General features: G+C 46.9%; 1 protein-coding gene across 5 annotated transcripts in view; it reads right to left on the minus strand.

Annotated features, from left to right (window-relative positions):
- Positions 1-4,843: 4,843 nt before the first annotated feature.
- Positions 4,844-20,124, minus strand: part of TBX4 (T-box transcription factor 4) — a 44,621-nt gene continuing 29,340 nt past the window's right edge. For all 5 annotated transcript variants that reach the window (XM_064467816.1, XM_064467818.1, XM_064467817.1 and 2 more), the window contains 4 exons: positions 11,580-11,732; positions 7,711-7,799; positions 6,939-7,180; positions 4,844-5,551 (listed from right to left, as the gene is read on the minus strand). In XM_064467816.1, the coding sequence (XP_064323886.1) occupies positions 4,929-5,551; positions 6,939-7,180; positions 7,711-7,799; positions 11,580-11,732 (1,107 nt within the window). In that variant the 3' untranslated portion in view covers positions 4,844-4,928. The remainder of the gene's footprint in view (positions 5,552-6,938; positions 7,181-7,710; positions 7,800-11,579; positions 11,733-20,124) is intronic.

The raw sequence follows: 20,124 nt of genomic DNA on the forward strand, positions 1-20,124 counted from the left end.
CATTCCCAGTATTTTCTTCTCTTTCATGTTTAATATTGATCCTGTACTTTGTGGAAAGGAAATCAGTTCGAAACCTTATTCTCTCCACCAGCAAGTCACGGACTCACGATTTCTCTTCCAGCCTACTATCACAGCAATAAAACCCCTCAAATCGCATTGAATTTAGGCTGCCTCTTGTCACAGTCAAATGCATGACACCTCCTTGGAGCAGGTCTTTAAATTAAAATATTGTAAATTTTTTGCTGTTCAAACACTACTGCAGAAACGTGAGTGGCCAAGGAGAAAGGAGGGTTTTTTTCCTCCTGCTGGAATTTTTCACTATAACCATCCTCAGGGGAGTTCTCATCTTCAAAAGAAACGTTCTTTCTATACAAGCTGCAAAAAGAATTATTTAATGACATCATAAATTAATACAGAGAGGCAAAAATTTTCCAAAATGTGGAGAGACAGAAAAAAAAATTGGTGTTTGCCAAAAACACCCCACCTCTTCCAGACTTAGGCCTCTCTTGAGCCTGCGAGCTGCCAACGATACCAAATTGAATGGTGGGGCTTTTGGCATGACTTAAGTTTAGCTTGTTTAAATTCTGGCAAATATTCGTATTACTCACATACTCAGCAAACTGATGCAAATATTTGTTCTATTTAGAGTGAAGTCCAAACTCAGCGCTGGCATAAGTGCTGTTGGACTCGGTGGAACTAAGCTTGCTTGCGCCAATATTAAATTTGGACATCTACCTTAAAGAAAAACAGAATAAAAAAATCCCCATGCCTTTTAGGTACAGATTAGAATCCATCAATGGAAAACAGACCTCATGTGTATCCAAGTTTTCCTCGCTTGCTAATTTTTGCCTTAATCTGATTTGAAACGGACCTAGTTTTTCTGCACTTTGATTGCTGTTCCCTGTTACGATGCAACAAGCCATCTAACGAGAGCTAGAGCTGAAAAAGCCTCCGCACATGTGAAGTTCTGCACATTCTTGAGAAGTAAAAGCTGTTTAAACTGTAGTAAATCAAGCCCTGACGCAGTAAGCATACTTGATCTATTTTAATGCTGTGCAGGTTGTTGGGATTTTTTTTTAATGATGTCTGCAGTTTAGTGTTTCTGATTTGAAAAACAAATAGACCGTTAACTTCCTGCCTCCAAAATGGGCAGGTCCCAAATCCTCAAGAATACTTTGCTGTCGCTATGCTCTCTGTTTCTGAATGCCCACGGCTGGGCAGCGCGCTGCCAGGCAGGCATCACTGAGAACAACACTGCACAGCCGCGTGCTTGACGGCGGGTCACACACTCAGCAACTGCCAAACCTGCCCAGATGTGAAATGCAGAAGAAATGAAGTGGAAGCTGGGTGCCTCATCTGGCCAGCCCGGTGCCGCCCGCCTTGCCCATGAGCTCGCTTTTGGGATCAGATACATAAACCAGGTTAGAACTTTTTTGCAATGAAAAAACCCACCCCAAAACCAAAGAAGAACAGCACATTTCCATTTCCAAAGCACTTAGACAACACCCTCAGCGATGTGGTGTAAATTTGGTTGTCCTGTGCAGGGACAGGAGTTGGACTCGGTGATCCTTGTGGGTCCCTTCCAGCTCAGGACATTCTATGATTCTATGATTTCCATTCCATAAATTAACACGACCAGAACTCCCATGCTTCAGGGATGTGCTGGCTATGGATCTGTGCTCAGGTCGAAGGTGATTTGTAAGCTGATCACTATGTAATGCTATCTAAATGCTGTTGTCAATCTCATGTAGAAGGGGGTCCCACTAACTTAACTTTAGACGTTTAGAAATCAGGAATCTAGTCTAAGTGGCTGAGCTAGATTCCTCTGGAAAACGATCATCACTAGAGAATGATTCATCCCAGTTTAATCTAAATGTCTGATCTCTCTCCGTTGACTATAAAAGGAACCCAGATGACCAGGTTAGCATATATCCGAATTTTGCACTTTTATATGCAAACTCAGCCTTTTACAATCAGGTCCTGTACTTGCAAATATCACGGACTATTTTCATAACTAAAAGCTTGTTACTCGCCACAGGGGTTCGCAGGGCACTTGCTCAAGTCCAGTGGCTGGCTTGAGACCGAGCCTGGGCTGTGCCCTTTACAACAGCTGGCAGCAGTGCCTGCTGTGTGCTCCTAAGTTAAAACTCAGATTAATTACGTGTTCAGGTCTCCTCTACATCCCGTGTTAACTGAAAGCTGCTGGAACAATTCTTACAGGAGTTACTTTTAAAACTGCCTTAAATCAATAACTATTGCATTGATGAGCAGAAGTTTAATGAAAAATGGTTACGATAGAAGCAATGATTATTCATTCAAAAAGACATTGTTATTCTGTTAATCATATTTGTAAAACAGGCAAAAGATCCAGTTTGGCTTGTCACTTGGACTCTGGGCTGCTGACCCCATTAATTTTTAGGTTACAGTGGCAGCATTTGTCTCCTTTAGTGTTGATTCAGTGTCACTATGAGAAATGAACTGAGCATTTCAAAGAATGGTCAGTGACACCCTCAGACCTCTCCCCCCGCCTCCAACCTTTAATTCTTCACTCTTGCTGTTGTGATCTGTACACAGGTACAGGAACGTCATTTTGGTGCTCTTGTTGTCAGGCCAGTGGCTGCTTTTAACTTAGCCTAGTAGCGCTCGGGGTAGTCAGATCAATTCACGTGTCCCTTAAAAAAAAGAAACACACGCTACCACAAACAAACCAGAACCCCTTAGTCTTGCAGTGGGCAATTAAAGTTTGACGGTGTAGCTGTGAGATGGTAAAAAAAAGGTCAGGTGTGCGCCTTGCGAAAGCGTGAGATGGGTATACTCGGACAGTCGGAGACAGAAGAGAGACGAGGCATCCAGTAATTCACCACGGAACATTTTTATACTAATTATTGAAATGCACCCAGAGACAGCTTATAGTAGTAAAATGACTTTATGTTCTGATATGTAAAATAAAATGTCCATGCTATGTAACAAACATTTAAAAATTCCATACCACCTGTATCTAATGTGGTTTCTAATAAAGATTTCTGTAGTATATATGCTTTTTATCTAACCAATTCTTAGTTTTTACATCAAAGGTGTGTAATAAAAAAAAAAAATCTTAAATAGATGTCTTTCCAAAAAAAACCTTGCAACATTCATTTTTATTAAGTATTTCATTTGTAAAAAGCAAAGCTGAATTGGACACGTGGCCTGCATTTGTGATATATATATATTTTTTATATATATATATAAAATATATGTATATAAATAGCTATTCAGCATGCAAAATTGTAGTGATTTCCAAGATCTGATTACGCAATCCACACCAGTCACACACATAGTCTGCTGAATGGGTGTATGAGATTGTCCTGGTTGAATCATGACCTCCACTTCAGTGGCCTCAGGGTTGTCTCACTGCAAGCACCGCCCTCAGCCCCTCTTCATTGGAATGGATTCATCAGAACGCAGAAGTACCTCCCAACTTCCAAATTTGTATTTCAGCTTTTTGCCTTTGCCTGTTTGGGAAGCGGGGCAGGGGGGGAAACCCCGCTGTGCATGACTAAAGCTTAAATATTGTGCTCTTTAGTGGAACCAAACTCCTGGCACCACTTCTGTGTTGCCATCCCTTGGGACAGCTTCCCCCGGGAGCTCGGCGCGATGGACACGCTGCAGACCGGAGGAGGACGCGCCCCTGCTCACGAGCTTTTTGGGTGAAAGCAATGGGAGTTTCATTCCAGAAAGAGCACAGCTTGCTTTCCCACACGAGGCCGTCGCTGAGTGATCCCTCCTTCCCTCGTAGGGACCCTCTGGTAGGCAAAGCCAGCGCTGAAGGGGTCAGTTCAAGATACTTCCACAGTAAACAATAGTAGCAATGTATATACTGGTTACAGATTTTTACCTGTTCTACAAATATTTGTACACTGTAAAGCCTGACAGCTCATGGGAACTCATCCCACCCCACAATTAAGAAAATATTCTTCTATGCCTCTTTTATACTGAAAACAATTATTTCCGAGTTAGCTGCAAAAGAAAAAAACATAGCACAAAAGGCGCGTTTCAGCTGAATACGAAAGAAATCAAGGACCAGCAAATACAGAAATCGTTTCTGGAAAGTATTAGCGACTTTTAAGCTTAAACTTCATAAATATATTGCAATAAGCGAGTGTGATTCAATCAACGGATGGGAGTCTGAAGACACTGGGTCTGTTCCTAACACTGCAATTAATTTGCTGTTTGGCCTCGGGCATAACTCTTCACTTCTTAGTTTCCCACAGCCACGAACGATGGTATTGTGGGGGGAAGAAGAGACATTTGTGCATCGCTGCCTTCTCCTCTCCACGCCATGGCACAAACCCTGCGCTGTGCCGGGGAGGTACCGGAGCGGCACCGCAGCTCCCTGACCCCACCGCCGAGCCTCCCCGCCGGCCCCTGTGCTCCTACAGCTCCATCACTTCCAGAGGAAGAAGGAATTTCTACAGATGAAAAGAGCTAAAGAAGCGCTGCTACAGCAGTCCTTGAACTACGCAACCGAACAGATCGCTTTTTCCTTTGAGTTTTGGGATGTTGTGACTTCACGAACCAAGTACCATAGAAGTGAAGCCCATCTTTTTCCCAAATAGCCAAAATTTGCTCACGGATGTTTAATATTAGAAGCAAAAGACACTGACTAGCTACTTCACTTGTTAGTCATGAAGATGGTTCCTACTGGATCAGTAATGAAGACGCGAGAATTAATTTATTTGGGAGTCGGTAAGAGATTGATGAATCCAGCCCACCGAGACAGAAGATGTAATTCTGTGTGTCTGAAGATACAAGCTCTTCACCCACACAAATCCCTCTGGAAATGCACATTTGTCTCACCGAAGTGCAAGTTACCCACAGGTATCAACACTGATTGAACACTGTCCTGGAGCAGTAACGTTGGCTGTGGCATCGCTTGGCCGTCAGAGTCATCCGTCAGTCCAGTTCTCCACAGTCCCCATCCCTGAATGATACTGCAGCGACGACTCCCTCGACAAGGAAAAGCTTTGTGAGTACAGGAATTCGTTCGCCGCGTTTAGGTGCGGAGAGGGGGGTTTTCTCTCGCACACAGACGGGTGCACCCTTTCCCTCGGGAAAGATGAAGAAGGAACGCGCTCCCGAACCTGAGACTGGGACAGCTGGTTGTAGACACTGAAGTGGCTGTTACCTGGTGGCTGCGAGCCTTGACCCGTGATGGACGGGAGCCGCGGCATCATGGTGGTGGCAGTAAAATGCGCAGGGAAAGGCTGGTAAGGGACAGTTTCCATTGTCTGAACACTGTAGCTGGTGTAAGGTGCGACAGAAGTCCACATATTGCAGCTCAAGGGGGGAGGTGGGGGCGGCAAGTCGTCAACTGTTGAGACACCAGCAATTTCAGCCCCAGAACTAGAGTACATGCACGCTTCCCTCGGTGTCACCTCGCTGCAGTAGGAAGGGCTTAACATCTGCTGATCATACGGCGGCGGGGACCGAAAATAATGATCGTCTCCTACAGAAGAGGAGGCTTCCAGGTAGGAGCGTTTGCAGGGCAGGTCCAGGTGCCGAGCACTTTCTGCAAACAAGAAGAAATTCACGTTCAGGAGCAGCTCCCAGAGCGACGGCGTTTAACAGCAATCTGCTAAGGGCCTGGGGTGGGTTTATGGCGTCCCCCTAGAAGCCGAGCATGCAATCTGATTATTTCGCTAAACAACTGGTGCTCTTTTTCAGATTAATCCAGTCAAACCATTTTAGTTTGGAAAGACAATGTACAACATCAAAAAGACATTGTGTTGCAAATGTCAGGCTAATCCCCTCAGCCTCAAAGCCTTCTGGTGACGTTTATCAGGTTAAGTGAGTGACTTGGGCTACTATTCTCACATCAGAGATTACTTCACATTCATCCAGATAACAGAGGTCCCTGACGCTCTTGCAGTGTTACTCCTGACAAATTCAAGAAGTCTCTTAAAGGGTCTTATCGCAGCCTGCCTTCCTGTCATTACAAAAATGACTATACATTTCCCAGATATTCATGTCAAAAGCTGCAGAAATATTTCCAGATAAAGCAGCCCTTTCCCAGTCATCAGTCGTTCCCCTCAGCTTTACGCTGAGAAGCTGTAGCCCCTCTCCTATGGATTACGATGACCGTGGCTGTGTTTACCAGCAACTTTCTGCTAGTTGTTAGGAATATTCTCTGGCTGAATTAGTGAATTCTTCTGCAGATTAAACATCTGCTACAATGACACATTTGCCTTGCAGTCCTCATTATGGTGCTGTTAGAGTCCTCATTTGCCCATAATCAGAGGATTCTCACAGCTTAAATAAATTAGCGGCCAATGAGACATGCAAATAAAAGGATTTTTTTCTGTGCAAAGTTTTTCCATTTAACTTAAAACATGCCATGATATCATCTGGTGCTGGACTAAAACGAAGAGAATGTAGTTACAGCTCACTTAAACTTGAGAACTAGTGGATAAAAGGAAAGGGGTGCTCACACACAGCTACCACGGTCCCACTAATTTGCAGACATCTAGCGAATTGCTAATGGCTTCACCCTGGAAAAGTGCTGAATGTGTATATTTTCATTAATGCTAATGGAGGTGTCAGAACGTCTCAGGATAGATAAGGCCTCCTCCAAACAATTATCAGTTCAGCTGAGTCTAACAATGGATAATTTCCCAGCGTAGCTTCATGCCCTTTGAATTACGCATTCTGATTTTTTTTTTTTTGGCTCTGACTCAGAGTGTTAATTTGCCTTCTATGGGACAAAACCACTAACAATTGCCCAAAACCCCAGCTCTTGGGCCCTGACTCTCCAGAACACTTTGATCACATCAGTATCTTTGAAGATCAAGGCCTAAGAGACCGCTCCAAAATGAACTGGCATTAGTGACAAGTCTTTCAGTGCTCCTGCTCTTAGGTTTGTTTGCCATAATGTTTTTCTAGCTGTAAACTCGAGTTACCTCTTCTTTTTAGGCAATGATAGAAGAGCCCTGAATCTCTCTGTGCTGTGAAGGTGTTGAGTGGCAGATCTTGAGTATCTGAAGCTGCAAATTGCATGTGAGCACCGTTCTCATACTGATAGTGTTGAAGGGTCTGGTGATTCCCGTGAAGTGGGCTAACGTCTGGCTTTGTTGAAAGCTGGCCATGACTGGACACCAACCTCTGCCTCATGATGCTTTTGGAAATTACTGGATATTCTTTGCTAAAAGAAGGGAGAAAAATTATTACCAGTTAGACAGCAACCAGCATTAACAGAAAGACGAAATATTAGTTTTGCTTCCCATCTCTCCAATGACTCCAACGCCCTTTGACAATTACGATAAACTCATACTCATCACGTTCTGCTGGACGTGGGCGAGTATTGCGACAACACACGGAGGGGGCCACTGAATTACAGGAGGAGCTTTTCTAGGGTATAAATGGCATCAAAAGCCCTAATGCCCTCAAGCACAAGAAAATGCGATGCCCCCCACAGCATAGGCACCTTTTCACTTCTCCTCCAAAGAGGTGCAGCACGCTAGTAGCAGAATGAGGGTTAAAGCCCAGCCTAAGGCTGTATTTCCGCACAGGCCACGGGTCTGAAGTGTGCGCTGGCTGGCTGCGTGTCGGACACCGCCTGCCCAGAGATGCTGCCTGGGTTCAGCGCAGCCACGCGCACACACGCTCCCCGACCCCGACGAGCCGGGCAGGAGGCCGCCCCGCTGAGCTCCTCCTCGCGCCGCTGAGCCGTACCTTTGCAGCCGTGCCACGCGCAGGTCGCTGTCGTCGCTCCCCCTGAATCCCTTGGCAAAGGGGTTGTTTTCAATTTTCAGCTGGGTTATCTTTAAAAGAATGAAACCAAGCACACAGCGTTTGAAAATCGATCAGAGCAATAGGTGCAGCAGCAGGTCTGAGGCTGTAGGTGTCCTGTCCTATGCGACACCCCGTGAAATGCAGAGCCCATGAGAGTTTCAGCCGTCTAAGACGTGGTGACAGAGATGGCGGTGCCGCATTCAGCGCCGAGAGAGAAACTGAGCTGTGAAGGTCCGTGCTAGATCTTGCAGAAGCAGCTTTTTAAAGCTGACAGACTTGCTGATTATGAATGAGGACAGGAATGTAAATTTCCTGAAGTCTGGGTCCTGTGTTCTTATCCTGGGCTCTTGTTAGTGAGGATAGATTTGTCTGATTTAAAACGAGAGTTCCTCTGCCTCCATGTTAAAGAACCCTATTCCTTACGGAGTGGCTCTCCCTCATTTCCATAACAATTTTATATATCTTTACATTCTTCATTCAGTCATTTTTCCTCTGTGAAAAGCCTCATAGCGCGAATAGTGAATTGTCTTTGGGCAAGGGAAAGTTGCTGCCTTCTGCAAGAACTGCCTTTCCCCCCAGGACCTGCAGTGTATTAAAAGGGTCAAAACACTTTCAAACTGACTCAGACTAGATTTAATTTTGATGGAGCTCAGGTTTTGTAAGGGAAATGCGAAAGCTCTGCCATTTCATGAAAATTCTATTGAAAAAATTTGTGTGTGAAATTTCCTTCAAAAATATGCACTAGTCTGTCTTACAGCCCCAGTAAATACCGTTTTCCCTTGCCAGTCCTGCCACCTGAGCCCTTCCCTGTGTAAGGCGGGTACAAACCAAAGCCATACAATGGTCAGGAATGCCGGGAAGAGGTACTTGGTTGTCCAGTGAAAAAGGAAAATAAACCACCTCTTTAACAAAGGATTTTTTAAAAGACAAACAGGTAGTGAACAAGATCGTCTGAGAGGGCTTCAGGAGCTGGAAAATGCCAGAACAGCCCCAGAAGGTTTGTGGGGACACAGGAGCTCCTAAAAATAGCCCTTGTCCACTTCCCGAAGAGATGTACCTGTGCCCTTGCACAAACGGACGCCCAAGGCTCTTTGACAGTAAGGTTTTAGACAGGTCTAACACGTATCGAGGACAGAACTGGTCAGAAACAGGTCGTCTTAATGTCCTTCCCTACTAAGGGACACCGGTGGGTAGGACATCTCCGTGGGCACCCAGTTGTCACTGGAAAGACCTTTTCCGGGGGGAGGAGAGGTGGCAGTGTGGCAGGACGCTGGTGGGGCGGTGAGGACACGTATCTCCCTGCAGACCCACGGCCCTCGGGTCCCCTCCCCGCCTGAGGCAGCGCAGCCCTGCTCCCCCCGCCAGCCGGCCGCGGCTTGCACCAGCCTGCGTCTGATTTTAGTGGTGAGGATAACGAGCAAGTTCTGCGTTTGGATAATTTTGCAAGAGTGTGGCTATAACTAACATCTACGCATTTAGCAATGTTGAAAAATACCCCTTTACCAAAAAACTCCTGAGAAAACAGCTGGCCAGTATCTGAGACGGAGAAGGAAGGTGGTGACACGTGAATTTAACCAGCCTCAAGGGCTCAAGATTTCCTCTGCTCTCGCAGCCCACAGTGGCCCCAGGGTAGCTCCCAATCAGCTGATGAGCCACAAGAAGCATAGGGCTCTTCCTAACCCACAGCCCGACATCAGGTTTGTACATCTTAATTTAATTTTGTTATTTAGTGACCATGGTTTTCCTCTGACATGAGGAGAACCAGGGCTCCAGTCCCTCCTTGTCCCCTTCCCCTGGCTTCATCCAGCCCAGGAGGGAGTTTTGGGTAAACACCTACACCTTCCTCACTGCCCTGTGCTCAGGGGTACCCTCTAGCACCAGCTTTCCGTCTCTGGGAGCCCACACTCAGCTCTGTAACCAAGACTCTCATTTTTTTGTTTAGAAAGGCAATTATTCGCAAGGACACTTCTTGCTAACAGGATATTTCTGAGCTGAAAATAGTTCAGTGGTTTGTTTTTCCTAAAAGGTACCCAGAGCAGGTTTTTGATTGTTAACACCTAGGAGGATAAGTAAAACCACTGGGGTATTTCTCTGAGGTTGTGATTTTCCTGAGATCGCAGTGAGGCCGTGGCGAGACCTCCTGCCTCCCGCTCCTCTGCTGCAGACCGCCGTGCTCCCCCCGCACCGGGCGGCACCCGACCCCCCGAGCCCGCAGCTCGCAGAGCAAGAGCTGGGCAGCACCGGGGCGGCTCCTCACAGGGTCTTCATGGAAGAATTAGGGCTCGGCTGGGGCATTTTCCCGAAATCCGTCAGGTCCACTCTGCGCCACCACCAGCTACCAGCCTCCCCCCAGCAGTGGTTGTATGGCAATGACAGTGGAAGTATTAAGTTTATGATGCACTTTGGGAGCTTTAGTGATGAAAGGTGCTATTGACACATGAGACATTTTAAGTAGGCATTAAATAAGCTTTTTTGAGCCTTTTTGGTTAACCATGTTTGGGCAACTGGTCATTTTACACCAACAGCTACAACTTTTCAAACAGGATTCACTTTGCTGTCCAAATAGGGCCTTCTTTTTTGCTCCCCCTGTCTTACCATAACACACCCCCCCATGCTTCTGCTCTGAGCCTTTTAACTGGCTCACTAATTGCAAAACCTTGCAAGGGCTCCATGCTTCGAGCATCAAAGGGCACGCAGGCATGCTGCTTGGGAGGAAAAGGTCTGGTCAGATTATTGGGGAGGAAGAATTTCACAAATGTTCCTGTTCCTGTAGTATTTTCCTATGAATGTGTAGAAAAGGAGCTGATACAGTAACACATGGCAGCTTTCACATTTGGGGTGACGGGAGGGTGGTGCCACTTCACTCTGCACCTTTATGAATCCTGATGTATGTTAAAAACTCCAGTGAAGCCTCATTCAACCCTGCAGTCCGACTTCACCTTTCGGAGAGCTGCAGGGGAGCAGGGGCTTGGGCAAAGGCAGGCAAATCAGCAACAGGACTGAAATCGGAGCCTTGCCACCCCCGGCTGGCACCCTCTCCTCTCCCCGCCCTGGCGAGAGTGCACCCGCTGTCACAGGGAGGTGACAATTAACTGCCACTTTGCTGTCCATCCTGCTAGTAACTTGGGTTGCTAAAATCCTCAGACGGAACGCTACCCACTGCCACCACTACCAAAAAAGAAGCCAAGCCAAAGCCTACACACCCAGGTGTGGGTGACGCACACCCCCAAAGCGCAGCACCAAGCCCTTTGTACTCTGTATTCCCCCAAAACAAACCCAAACCCCCTCCTGCCTTCATGTGCTAACCACAGAGCAGGCTCATAGCTGCTTTTTTATGGTTACATTCCTCGTACTTCTCACTAAATACACATACTATAATTACTTTTCACTGTAGATTTATGAGCAAGCTTTACTAGTCATTATTAGATTTGCTTGCTGTTTTGAATGACATCCTAGCGCCGATTCATTAGTGTCTGGACTCGCAGGGTTTGCCAAGGTATTGTTACCCAATGATGTTCCTGCTGCTCCTTAGCTGCATCCTCTGGCTCGTCACTCTTGCTTAACGATGGGATGGAAATTGTCTTCTAAAGCAGATATTTTCAGCTGCACAACAGCAGCATAATAGGCTCTCCCCCGCCCCGACCCACCCCAAGCAAACAGCTCGTGCCCATCAAAACACAGCACCGCAGCGACATCGCGCCGCTGCTGCAATCTGGAAGCTCATTTCGCAGCCGTCGGCAGCAGAGGGCTGCGAGGTACAAAAGCCCGCAAACAGAAATTAAGCACGTTTAGCCAGAAAAGCAGCCTACCTTGTGATTCTGGTAGGAAGTCACCGATATAAAGGACGTCTCTGGAAAAACATGGGTGCAGAAAGCTGTGTTCTTCGATCCGAAAGCGTTGTTCTCATCCGCCTTCACAATATGCAGCCGTGGTTGGTATTTATGCATTGAATTAAGAATGATCTGAAAAACAATTGATGCTGAAGTGAGAAATCCAATTTAAAAAGAAAAAAAAAGACAAGCCATAGCTATTTGACAGACTTTACTAGCAGAGCACAAAAGCCCACTAGTGCTCAGCTTTAGCTTTGCTTTCGAATTAGAGGGGAAAATTACATTATATAAATGCACATGAACCCAGACAGAAAAGGTATCTGCAGCTCTGGCAAGCAGAAGTGAATTTAAAGCTTTCCTGGTAAACCCTCATTTTCTCATTGCTATTGGATAGAGTCCGTCTGGGTGGAAAAAAAGTAGTGATTTTTTTTCTCCCAGATCATGCTGAAGCTGTACAATATATATATAATTCACCAGCAGACTGGTCCATAAAGATTCCTAATAAATGCTTTACTGAGCTGAAAAATACACAGTTTAGCACAAGCAAAAAAAAAATCACAGAAACCACAGGGAGGGAAAAAAAGCGCTATTTTTCTTTTATCTGCTGGTAAAAGAAAACTACAAAAGAGATGATTTTTTTTTCCTCCTCCTGTTTGTGGAGCGGCTCCGTGCGGGTGGCTGGGACACGGGCACCTCTCGCAGCCGCCCCGCAGCTTCTCCCCTCTTCGCGAGTCTCCGCAAGTGAGAGGCAGGAGCCGGCCAGGCGCTTTCTTACGGCGGGGGCTCGGGGAGGCGGACCCCAGGTCCAGTGGGGAGAGCCCAGCCCGGGCGCCTCTGATGGGGCGTTAGGGGCCGAGCGGGGCTGCCCAGGCGGGGAGCGGCTGGCCCGAGCCCCGGCTGCGTCGCCCATCCCAGCCTGGCCCCGCAGCATTGTTCTTCCATGAAGAAGGCATGTGTCCAGATGTTACAGAAGAAAATGGGCATTTCTTTTAAGAAACGGAATGGTTTTAAGCAAAGCCTCTATTCCCTTTACTGGGCAAAGAAGAAATACTGCTTTCTTCTTGTTTTCTTGGCATAACCCTTCTCAATCTCTTCTCCCCTCTCCCAAACTGATTAATTGTGTCTGTCCTCCCTGAGCCCGGCTGGCCCTAGAGGCGAGGAGATCCCCAGCCAGGCTGACACCCCTTCCCCTACTGGGGTGCCCGAAGCAGCTACGAAGGATACATCCATCCCTGACGGACACAGGCAACGGGCCACGTAGGGAAGACCACAATGGGTCGTGTCTTCAGCTGGTGATAGATAAATGGGTGGGTGGGTGGATGGAGGGATGGATGGATGGTTGGATGGATGGATGGGTGGATGGACGGACGGACGGACGGACGGACACATGGATGTACACAACACAGCAGAGCAGAATCAGTTTACACTGATGAGTTTTAAATGAGAATTATCAAGAAACAGAAGACATTTGCTCCACGATCGGTGTTTGTGCTGAGGAACCCTTTCCATTTCATGCCCGTCCGTGCTGAGGAGAGCTCGCGGCGGCGGCGCTGCTCTGTGCACTCCAGCTGGGATGGGAGGTAGTGTAGGGAGCTTGTGCTCTTTAAACCCCTTCGTCTGGCTGCACGGAACTCTGCCCACAGTAGCTGGCTGCATTATATACCACTTAAATGCAATTTTTATTGTTGACATTTTCCAGACAACCCTCCCTGCTCCCCAAGAGAGAGAATGAGGAATTTTTGGCATTTTATCAGCTTTGCATCAAGTCTCTTAACCACTTTGTGGCTGTTGATGTGCAGGGTGTAGATCTGAGAGGGTCGGCTCAGGTTTGGGTTCGGAGCCTTTTCTGTGCTTTCATGTAGCAGCCACTCATAAAACAAAGCCAAGATGAATAATGCCAGAGGGCCAAGACTTTCATAAGAATAAGCATTTTAATTTTCAATAATTAAGAGTTGAGCCAAGCTGATAAATAATTGTTGTCTGGAGCAGAAGCTGGGGTGTGCTAAGCCCTCGTCACTGCCTGTTCCTGCCTGCCCAAGTCTAGCAAGGACGGGTGACTTGTCCCCAGAGTCAGAGCAAGTCAACAGCAGGACAAAGAAAACAACCTTAAAATAAGATTTCCAAAGGGAAAACTAGCAGCCCAAGTTTCGATACACTCTGGATGAACAGTCTCTGTTTCCCCTCCTAAGTAGTATCCACTGGGCTATAATGACACCCTTAAAAATCTTTTCCTTTTTTTTAATAACCTCTTTAAACCCAAGGCATCCAAACAATTTCCAAAATGAACAAGACATTACTTTTTGGAGCCTGATAGACACATTCAGGAAAGGATTTTTGACAGATGCTCAAGGTTACAGTTGTGGCTGTGAACCTGCCTGAAGGTTCATTGTGAACTGCTTAATATCTGGGGGGTGTTCGGGGGGCGGGGGGAGGGATCCCCTAAATGGCTTCGTTTAGCCCCCTGCACTTACAAGGTTGGGCATTTCTGTCCCTTGCACTGAAATGAATATTTGCCCACATGCCTCAGTGTACCTGTTGGAAAGTGCCGAATTTCTCTGAGTGCGGGGATCATGAAAGGAGACCCCCTCAAGATGTGCCAGATCAAAGCCGAACAGCCATCGCTGAGCACGACACATGACTAATAGATGTGAGCACCACAGAGCCCTGAAGTTAACTCGATCGAGTCGGTGTCCATGGACGCGGATAGGGAACAGCTTCCAGCAAAGCAAAGCCCCATAAAAATATGCTGTTATCATAGGATGAAGCAAAATCCCTTCGGCTATTTGGCAGAGAGGTCAGCACGTCAGATCGGGGACGAAAATGGGACGTCACGGTGCTGTTGCGGGTGGTCCCCTGTGCCTGCTGCACTGGTGATTTCTCACATCTTTTTTGGGGGGGGGAGCAGCGACCACCCTCCGCATACCCGCAACCAACATTTCACAGGCTTGAAAACAAGAACCTGTGTACAGAGGCCGTGTCTGCACATGCATTCTCCTTATTTGTGCTTGGTGTAAGCCTTGTGCACTCAAAAACCCTACAAATCATTCAAAAAAGCCTCCCAACCCTCAGCTGCAAAACACTGTGCCTGTGCAAAGTGAAATGCCAACAATTCAGGCTAAATAGTTTTCAAGGCTGCTGTGGAAAAACTGGTCGCTGGCTAAAAATACACAAACCAAATGTAAATTCCGCTCCGATGACGAACATCAGTGGAAAGATTAACTTAAAGAATTGTGTCAAAAATGAGAAGTATTTTAATTGATGGGACAGAGCACGGCCGCTGCTGCTGCTCGGTGCTGGGCAGGCAGGGCTTCAGCAGCAGCACTGGGCAGGACAGAGGTGATGTAGGAGCTCTCAGCCTCCAAGGTGATGCTAAAACAATAACTTCGTATTTTCCTGCACTTAACTTTTTCATTGTGAGAGCGTGGGGAGATTAAGTCAGTGTCAGATGCTGTCACTCACATTTTTAAATTGTTTTTGCTACAAAATACAGGTGGTTTGAAATAGGTTAGCTACTAAAAAAGAAACGGTGTTTGCCTTGTCTTGCCACTGAAAATAGTTACTGGTGTATTGGTTAGAGGGGAATTTTAACATGATAAATGCGAAGGATAGAAAATTAATAAAGGAAACTGGTGTCTTGAGCAGCACGGAGGCCCACTGGCTTAGTAACTGAAAGTCACTCTCTGCAACTTGGTGATCTTGTCTATTTGCCTGTGAAACAAACAGCTTAGCTTACATGAAATGGCGGCATATTTAGGAGTCTAATAAATATAATTTTTTTCTATAGTTTTAAAAAATCAAAACACACACACCCCCAAACAACAAAAGGTAAATCAAACAGATATCCTAACCAGAATCCTCAAATTAGATGGATAACACCAAATTCAGGAGGTGGATATTGGCTCGACATCCCGACATGGGTCCCCGTGGGGATGCCCTCCCCTCCCACCCCCCAGGCGCTCTCTCTGCCCAGAAAATGCACATTTTCAAGAAACAAAATGGCTGCTAAAACCCACCCAGGTGGGTAAAAGCAACCTTCTTTAGAAGCGTCGGTGAGGATGGCACCAAAAGGCTGTAATGAACCACCTGCGCTGCTGCGGGGCCCCAAGGCAGGGACCCTCCTCGGGCAGCGCTGGGCGAGACCCAAACAGCTCCTCTAGTGTTTGAGAACCATTTTTCATCTCTCGCCTTCCGAGGCGCTCACCGTGATGCACAGCCTGGAGCGCGAAGGGATGCCCCCCCCTGCCCGCGCACCCCCCCGCGCCGCTGCGTAACTCCGTTATTGCTGGCCAGAGAGGAGCCAAAGCGGATCTCGAGGGTGATGTCACTTCTACCCCCTCAACGGCGCACATGCGGACCAGATTGCGAGGGAGGAGAACTCCAAAGTCAAATGTGAGCTTACACAAACATCTTCCCCCCTCCTTGTCTCCCTCCTTTGTGCTGATCACACAGCTGGCAGCTAGAACTTAAGCTGTAATGTAGCTCAACTTCTTTATTTTTTTGGCATTCCCCAGTCAGCAACAAATGTCAAAAAAAAAAAAAGGGTGTCATTTGCTCCTTCCATTTAATTTTACTTAGGAAAACATACTCCTTTAGCGTCTAATCTCGCACACTGCTGAGTAATGTCGGCTTCAGGGCTTGAAGGCATTTGCCAGTTTGCGGGATCGGGCCCAGAGGCCAGAAGCTTAGCAGGGTAATGGTACCACATTGCTTGTCGCAATGCAAGCTTGCCTTGAAATCACCAGTAAAATGTATTTACTTTCATATGAAATTTGGGGAGTTGATTTAAGAGCGCTCCCTGTTTCGCCAAGGTATCGAATGTCATATGATGCAGTGGTTGTTATGGCAACTACCCTTTTTATACTGAATAGTAAATGGCTACGAAAAAGCCACATAATTTTATGGTTGCTCCCAGGAGATCACATAACTAATATAAAATCTCTCATTTTAATATATTTTCTGCTCCTTTCTTCCTTCCTTCTATTCTTTTTAAAGTGAAAAAGCCTTTGAGCTGAGGCTGGCCCTTGTCCCACACCGAGACGCTGAGCGGGGGCGCGAAGGACCAGAACAAAAACCTGACGATTCAGTCTCCCGCATGGAAAAAAGAGCACGTAATCAACAGGGTCCTTCCAGAATCGCAAGCACAGCTGCCGTTCACCTTGACAAATATCTAGAGCATTTGATGGTATAAGCCGTCCCAAACCTAACTTTTCTTCACGAGTAACTGGTTCAGAGATGCCTCACAGCATCAGCAGAGTCGCCCCAGCTGCGCTGCCCAGGATGAACAGGACGTCTCCAGGGACCGGTGACGCAGCGCAGTGCCACCGCCCGGGACAGCTGCCCTCGCTCATCCACCTCGGGAGCTTGCGGAGACGCATCACCCCAAAGCAAGCAGCTAAAATCATAGAATCATTTAGGTTGGGAAAATACCCTTAAGATCATTGAGTTCAACCAAATAAAACAACCCCTACAGACAACAGTTGTATTCAGACAACCCCCACAGCAGCTGAAAAGCTTGCTCTAAAATTATCTAAACCTCTTCCTATTTATTTTCAGTCATCTCCAGGAAGCCCCACCGTGCTCCGCTCACAGCCGGGCCGCCTCGCAGAGCTGCCCAGGGCAGGGCTGTGCCCACCGATGGGGGGAACGGGCTCTTCCCAGCCAGCCCCAGCCCCGAAGCTGCTCCCCACCGGGCTGCAGAGGAGGAGCCTCCCAAACCCACACGTTTGTCCTGGCAACCCACACAATGGGGAAAAAAAGAAGGGCTGGAAAATCCTGGGAAAAGATTCAATATGAGCTCAGACAAATTGTTCCTTACGAGAGGGCCAAAGCTGGGATTATGTTTTTTCTTTTCCTCGGACCTTTTTCATCTGATGTCAGCTGAAATTTATGGTAGCGTTTCCTGGCCTTGCGATACAGCTGTGGTGTGGAGAAGTCCACCTCCACGCTAACTGGTGAGCATTTATTTCTGAATGGACAGGACAGGGCGGACCCGAGGCGTGTGACCCCGGGACATCCACCCGTGTGCTATCCAAAGCACCCCCTGCACCGCCCCACGCTGCTGCGTGGCCTCGCGTCACCCGTGGACACTAAAGGTCTTTGGCAAACCATGACATCTCTGCTGCCCTTCTCCAGGCCAGCTCCCCACCCAAGACTAGAGGATGATTTCAGGATCTGATTCTAGTTAAACTTTACTAAAATCAACTGCATTTGACTCATATAAACCGGTAATGTAACAACAAAAAGATTCAGCACAAGAGATGTAAATCTTTTCAACCAAGAACTCCACCGGTCATTTCTTACCCAGCTATTTCAAATGCACACGTGGATCTATTCATCCTGCGAAACACGTGCCACCCCAGCGGCACACAGCTCCGCTCGCTCCGTGGGGGTTATTTCAGGAGCAAAGCAGACAATGTAAAACTTCACATCGGGCTTTATAATCTATTTGGACACCACGGTTTCTCAGATCAGCTGTAAGACATTTCCTAAAATGGATGGTTAAAAAAAAAAAAAAAACCAAAAGAAAATAACCTTTTCATGGATATTCTTTCAGCAGTAGATTTGGAGATGCTCCAAGAAAGCTGACTTCAAATTTAGGGCTGGACAAAAGGGTTTTTTCAACTTTTAAATGAACTGACATAAAAGCTAGTTTAGTAATGGGAGATATGCATAGACACGAAATTCTTATATAGTTCATATATATATATAAAAGAAATCATATATATATATGAAACCATCTACATATATAAATGAAATCTTTTATATACTTATATAAAAGATGTTTTTAACTGAAAATAGAGACGTGAAACTGCTCTCTTGCTACAGAGCTGCTACAGCACTGCTCTAAGTGAGGACAAGCAGGGAGCAGCCAGCGAGGCCGCGTCCCCTCCCACCAGCCAGGACTTTGCCTGGGAGCTGCCGCAGCCCCATCCCTTCGGCCACAGGCAATCCAAGGCTGTGCGGAGGCTGCCGCCAAGGCGGCACATAAACCTCATACCAGCACGCGGTGAGGAAACTGCTTGGCCACAAGTCATAAAGCAAACAAATAAGAAAAACTCTAAATAAAATTTAGGGTTTCATAAGATTACTAGGACATTAACCTAATTAAAGTGCCTGAGTGCGTCTGATGAGCAAAGACAGGAAAACGTTAAAATTGAATTAATAAAAAAATGAGAAGGAAACTCCAAGACTAGGGGAAAAATTAAGTCTTTCAGTGATAACCAAATAAAACCAAGTGTGCGAATAATAAATCTGGAGAGAAATAACAAAGTCATCGGCTTTAAAGAGTAAATCCAGTAAATAGTGGATTTGGGTCAAGAAGTCCAGGAATATTGCTTAAAATGCTATCACAAGTGACAGACCATCTACAATACCCTATAGCTTTAAACCTCAGTACGTTACATCTCAGGAACTATAATAACCCCACTCTTTAAAAGTAGATAAAGTCCATTATGACAGTGAAATGCTGCATCAGCACCCAAGGAACAAGGTAGGTACGGAGTATGTAACATAACCAAGCTCAGCAACACGACGGGGGGGGGGCGGTGTTTAAATTAAATCTCTACTGTTATTTGTCACAAACTCCACTTCTAATTCATTTATTACTTGTCTTTTTGGTTTTTTTTTTCCTGCAGGAATATCTTCCTACATTCTGTAAAAAAGAAAATAAGTTCCAATTGATCTGGTCCCAGCTGAAGCCTGCCAGAAATACTGATGTGATGTGATCGTCCTTTCCAAGCTGGCCTGGCTGCAGAAGCCATGAGAAAGGCTGATTCCTCCAGCAGAGGTTTAATTTCAGTGGAGTCATTAACAGCAACAACAACAAAAGCAGAACCCCCTGATGTGATGTGCTTGCTCCTCTGCCGTTTTCCAGCATTTCTCCACGCCTACGAGCACTGGCCTTACGTGGCTCTGCATATTCACAGCCTGCCCTAAAATCAGGGGAAGAGGGGGCCTGAGAGTAAGCTAAGGTTTTCTTCCAGGTATATTGCATCTGGTGAGGCGGGCTTCCCTCGGAGCTGCCATCCAGCTCATCATTAGCTCCTCTGGATGCTGAAAACCACTTTCAAAAGGTCCTCAGGAGAAAGATCCGAGCAAAGCTGGGCTCCTGCACTGCCAGCACATCTCTGGAGTCAGCTCAGGAGCCACCGACCCTCAGCCTGCCCCGATGCTGCAGCAAAAGCGGGCACTCTCCATGGCCAGGCCCCTGGCCGATGCCTGACAGGCATCCTCATGTCCCTCTGCCACGCACAGAGTGTAAAACCAAACTGAAGCCTGTCCTAATTAACAGCCTCTGCTTCTCTGCAGCACTTAACCCTTGCTGGGCGTTTTCTAGCCCTTGCTGCTCACCCTCGCTGCCCCTTAAGGTACGTTACGTACCTTTATGCACGTTGTTATGTACCATTGGCAGGAGGGCTGGCTGCGCCGGGAGGTTGCTGGCTGTGGGGCACGGCGTGCTGCCCGGTGCTGCGGGCGCTGTGGGGCAGGCAGCCCCCGCGCCCCACGCAATCCCATGGGACCAGGA

The sequence above is a fragment of the Phalacrocorax carbo genome, chromosome 17, assembly GCF_963921805.1.
Source record: "Phalacrocorax carbo chromosome 17, bPhaCar2.1, whole genome shotgun sequence".
NCBI lineage: Eukaryota > Metazoa > Chordata > Aves > Suliformes > Phalacrocoracidae > Phalacrocorax > Phalacrocorax carbo.